This window comes from Nannospalax galili, unplaced genomic scaffold, assembly GCF_000622305.1.
Source record: "Nannospalax galili isolate Female #2095 unplaced genomic scaffold, S.galili_v1.0 scaffold4192, whole genome shotgun sequence".
Taxonomy (NCBI): Eukaryota; Metazoa; Chordata; class Mammalia; order Rodentia; family Spalacidae; genus Nannospalax; species Nannospalax galili.
Window position 1 is genome coordinate 3,697 of NW_008331644.1, and position 5,007 is coordinate 8,703.

Below are 5,007 nucleotides of genomic sequence, written 5' to 3' on the forward strand. Positions count from 1 at the left end.
ATTAAGGAACGTGTGCCGGTGCGCACACATTTTCTTCATTCTCATACAATCCAGTGTCTTAGGCCAAAAGAGTGGTGCCACCCGCAGGGGGCAGGCCTTCCAATCTCCAGGTAATCAAGATGGTCTGTAACAGACATTCTCAGAGACTAATTTGAATCTAGACAGTCTCTCACAGATGGGCCCAAAGGCTTGCTTCCTGGTGTCAAATTGACAATACTAACCATCAACAGACACTTTTTATTGTAATTCAGTGTGTTAAGATAGTTTACAAAATATTTTTTTTCAAATAGGATTCTCTCTTCTAACGTAATTTGTCCATTTGTCTCATGATAAAGATTCCTGGATGGCAAGCTCCTCGATATCAGCAAAGACTTTCAGCCATATTATGGGGAAGGAGGACGCATTCTAGAGATCCGGACTCCAGAGGCAGTGACAAGCATCAAGAAGCGAGGAGAAAGCTTGGGGTACACGGAAGGGGCCTTGCTGGCCTTGGCCTTCATCATCATCCTCTGCTGCATCCCGGCCATCTTGGTCGTCTTAGTCAGCTACAGACAGTGAGTATCTAGAAAGGCATTCAGAAAGCTCCCTGGTAAAGCAGCTTCATTATCGCAAAATGTTATTGGTACATATGGAGCTTTCCAGCCTGTACATAATCACCTTCCTCAAGGGGAAACAACACATACTTCCTGTACATTTCTCACAGAGGGCTGAGTGATCCTGTGCACCTAATAAGTTCTCGCTCACAGGGGTATTATCTCCTGTAGCTTTATGCATTCCTTTCTGTGGGTAAAGACCGCCCCCCAGGGGGAAAAAGCTTAGGTCTGTAAACAGCAGTGTAAGGTCTGTAACTTGGTTACATTTCCTGTTTTATTTATTTATTTTTCAAAATCAAAGCAGATACATTGACCTCCATCCAGACAATATACTGTCAGCAGAGTCATCCTAAAGTCCCAGCATTCCACCTGTGATTTTTGACATTTCTTTCTTTCCGAACACCCTTGTTAGAGCCTATTATATTTAAGTGTATTACATAAAAATTCATATTTTACCTGAGTAGAATCTTACTTTTACTTTTTGCTACAGTAAAACACACTCCTTTGCAATGTGTATATTTAAAATTATTTAGGAACTTCAAAGTAGTCAAGTAATTCAAGTGTTTGAAGTGTCTGTAATTGAGGAAAGTTAGGAATACACTGGGCCTGACACGAACCGTGAGAAATTGGTGATAAGGGCTACACATCTTAAATATACTCCTACTGAGAATGGTTTAGAAAAACAACGGAGAGCTGATTAAGAAGAGGAATAGCCCAGAGAGAGCCATAAAAAGTAAATAATAGACAATTATCATAAATCATATAAATTGCTTGACATAGAAAACTATAAGAAATAATGGTAGACTGGCTATTCATCTTTAAAATGCACATAGGGAAGTACTAAAGTGCTCCTTATATATTTTTCACTGATATCTTTCTTTTCAAATACTGATATTTTTTCTTTTGAATACAGTGACTTAATTCTAACCCAAAATTCTCAAGGAATGTGCCATGTGAGGATTTTGGATGGATATTTTCATCATAAGGCCATGTGGACTTGAAAACATAACATTGACATTGATAGCTTAATGTTTCCTTAACAAATTAATGACTAAATTAAATATAAAGCTATGGACAAACAAGACTGGAAAGTCACTTTAAATCATTAAGCCACCAATATATTATTAACTTCCACATTTATTTTATAGCCTTCCTTATCTTTCATCATTCAACTATTTCCTAAAAGAGTTATATATATATTCTGATATCAATAGCATCAATAGTCTCCAACCAAGTAAACAAACAAGTCATTATAAACATTAGGTCATCAAGTTTCCATTTTCTTTTATATTTGAAAGTCCCAAGTCTGTGTTTTGATCCAGTTTTTCTAATTCCATTCAGTTAATTTTTTATTTCCTTATGGGAAATGTTTTAATAACTTGTACACCTGCAACAGTAATAATGGGACGTTCCCCATTCACTCACTAAATTGAAATATTGAAATACTTTCTTTCACTGTCATTATGTCATTGTGAGCTTAGCCAGTTAAAATTGCTCATGATTTAGAACAAATCAGTGTTACAGAACTATTAGTGTAATATTTCTAATGTAGCTTTCTTTTTTTCTTACTGCTTTCTAAAACAGATTTAAAGTGTAAGTATAATTACAAATATTTTTTGCATGATTTTATGTAGTAGATTGAAAAATCACAGATTCTATTGACTAAGTATTCTTGTCCAAAACTGAATTATTTGCTTAGCACTTATAACAGTTCCCTGTTTGGTTTTGAGCAGTGTGTGTGTGTGTGTGTGTGTGTGTGTGTGTGTGTGTGTGTGTGTATACATATGATTTTACGTTTTACACAATCAAATGCAACAATTATATGAATTATACACTGTGTTCTTACCATTTCTGCAATTGGATGCCTTGTTTGTTTTCTCTATTAAATTGATTTTAATATTCAGTATTCACTCTAATTATCAAGGTTTTCCCACAATGAATTTATTTAAAAAAATTTTTATTGATCTGTTGTATGCTTCATGTAACAGTTCTTAATCAAATTTAGACCCTTTCCTCCATTCATGCCCCCACACCCCCCACACTGGCCCTCATGCTTCTGCCATGCGTGTTAATTCCTATCCCATCAGGCATTTGTACCCAGATGTGCCTTCTGTGCTAATTCATCTTGGGAGTCTAGTCAGCCCATCTGGAGATCACATGTAAGGTCTACTCACCTTCACCCAGTAGTATCAGTCTCCAGCAGTTCCCACTATCCGTTTCCCTCACTCCACTCTGGGCCCTTGTCTGGTGGCGATGGCCTGAGCTTTGTGCTCAGTGCCACCATTGCCGCAAGTTCACATGTGCAGCGTCCACTGCCCTAAAAGCCTGTTTCCCTATGCTCATGAACCAATGCTGCTATTACAACCTTTCCACCCCCTCTTCCACGACGATACCTGAGCTGTGGGTAGGTGAGTTGTATTATAGGAGTCCTATCTAGGGACACACACTCTGCAGTCCTTATTCTTTAAAACTTGGCCAGTTGTGGACCGCTGTGTGCATCACACTCTGTAATATAAGGAAGCTTCACTGGTCAGAGTTGTGAGCCCACAAGTTTCCTCTCTATCACTTTTCAACTATATTCCATGACCCTTAGGTGTAGGAGTGCCCCTGCATCTAGGACTGACAGTTTTCAGACCTATATTCTCTGTGTGTGACCAGTTGTGGAACTCTGCAGTAGCCTCCATCTGTTGGAAAAAAAGAAAGTTTATTTGATGAGTGGTGTCCAGTAGACTTGTCTGTAAATCTAAGGATCCACATTTCACATACAGCAAGATACTTCATTTGTCTAGAGATATGACAGAGGTAGGATTGTCTCTAGGATCTATCGCCTCTCGACCTGTGTATTTGGCTGCTTTTACAGTGCCACCCAGGAGACTAATCCCATTGAGAGGACTTTAAGTCCAATTAGATAGCTGGTGATTGCTCTCCAGATAACAGTGCCACCATTGAACCAATAGAAGTAATTTTCTGTGCCAGTCATTATGGTTATTAAGTTTTAGGGCTGTGTTGGACTGCTGACTGACTTTCTCCCTTAGCAGTTTGCATAGTGTCCTCTAGAACTATGAGTGGGAAACCAGTAGAAGGCTTCCAGGTCAGTTCCTGCTTCATTGCTCAAAATCCTGTGTCTGAAGTATGTCCTGTTTGGAGGACTAGGGTTGTATCTTTGGCGTATCTTTATTTCTTCTTTTGAAAACTCTCTGTTCAGTTCCTTAGCCCATCTTTTAATTGGGTTACTTTTTTTCTTGATACTTTTTTTTGGAGTTCATTATATATTCTGCATGTTAAACCTCTGCCAGATGTGTCGGTGGTGAAGATTTTCTCCCATTCTGTGGGTTTTCTCTTCACTTCCTTGGTTGCTTCTTTTGATGTACAGAAGCATTTTAGTTTAATGAGGTCCCATTTGTTGATTCTTGACCTTGTTTCCTGGGCAATTGATGTCCTGTTCAGAAAATCCTTTCCTACACCTATATCTTGTAGGCTATTGCCAAGGTTTTCTTCTAATAGTTTCAGAGTTTCAGGCTTCACATTGAGGTCTTTGATCCATTTGGAGTTGACTTTTGTGCAAGGTTAAAGATAGGGGGTTAGTTTCATTCTCGTACAGATGGAGATCCAGCTTTGTCAACACCATTTGCTGAACATGCTGTCTTTCCTCCAGTGAATGTTCTTAGCTCCTTTGTCAAATATCAGGTGGCTGAAATTAAATGTAATCATATTTGGGTCTTCAATTTTGTTCATTGAGCTATGGGTCTTTTTGTGCCAGTACCATGTTGTTTTTATTAGTATAGATCTGTAATACAATTTAATATATGGTATAGTAATCCTCCAAGCATTGCTCTTAGTGCTCAGGGTTGCTTTGGCTATATGAGGACTTTTGTGCTTCCATATGAATCTTAGGATGTTTTTTTTTCCCAATTCTGTGATAAACATCATGGGGATTTTGATTGGCATTGCACTGAATATATAAATGGCTTTTGGTAGGATGGTCATTTTCACAATATTAATTCTTCCAATCCATTAGCATAGGAGTTCCTTTCATCTTCTGATGTCTTCCTCAATCTCTTTCTTTAGGGATTTAAACTTTTCATTGTAGAGGCCTTTAATGTTTTTGGTCAGGTTTATTCCCAGATATTTTATTATTTTCTTTTTTTGCAGCTACTGTGAAGGTGAGTGTTTCAATGTACTCTTTCTCTGATTGCTTGTTATTGGTATATAGAAAGGCTACAGACTTTTGTAAATTTACTTTTTAACCTGCCACTTTACTGAATGTGTTAACAATTTCTAGGAGTTTTCTGGTGGAATTTTTGGTATTTCATAGATACAATATCATATCATCTATAAAAAGGGATAATTTGATCTCTTCTTTTCCAATTATTACTCCTTTAATTTCTTTCTCTTGTCTTATTGCTCTTGCAAG

General features: G+C 37.7%; 1 protein-coding gene across 1 annotated transcript in view; it reads left to right on the forward strand.

Annotated features, from left to right (window-relative positions):
• Positions 1-335: 335 nt before the first annotated feature.
• Positions 336-5,007, forward strand: part of LOC103728799 (proline-, glutamic acid- and leucine-rich protein 1-like) — a gene marked incomplete at its 5' end in the record, with an annotated part of 23,788 nt that continues 19,116 nt past the window's right edge. Inside the window, 2 exon segments of the mRNA XM_008826780.1 lie at positions 336-554; positions 2,178-2,186. Coding sequence (XP_008825002.1) covers positions 336-554; positions 2,178-2,186 — 228 coding nt within the window.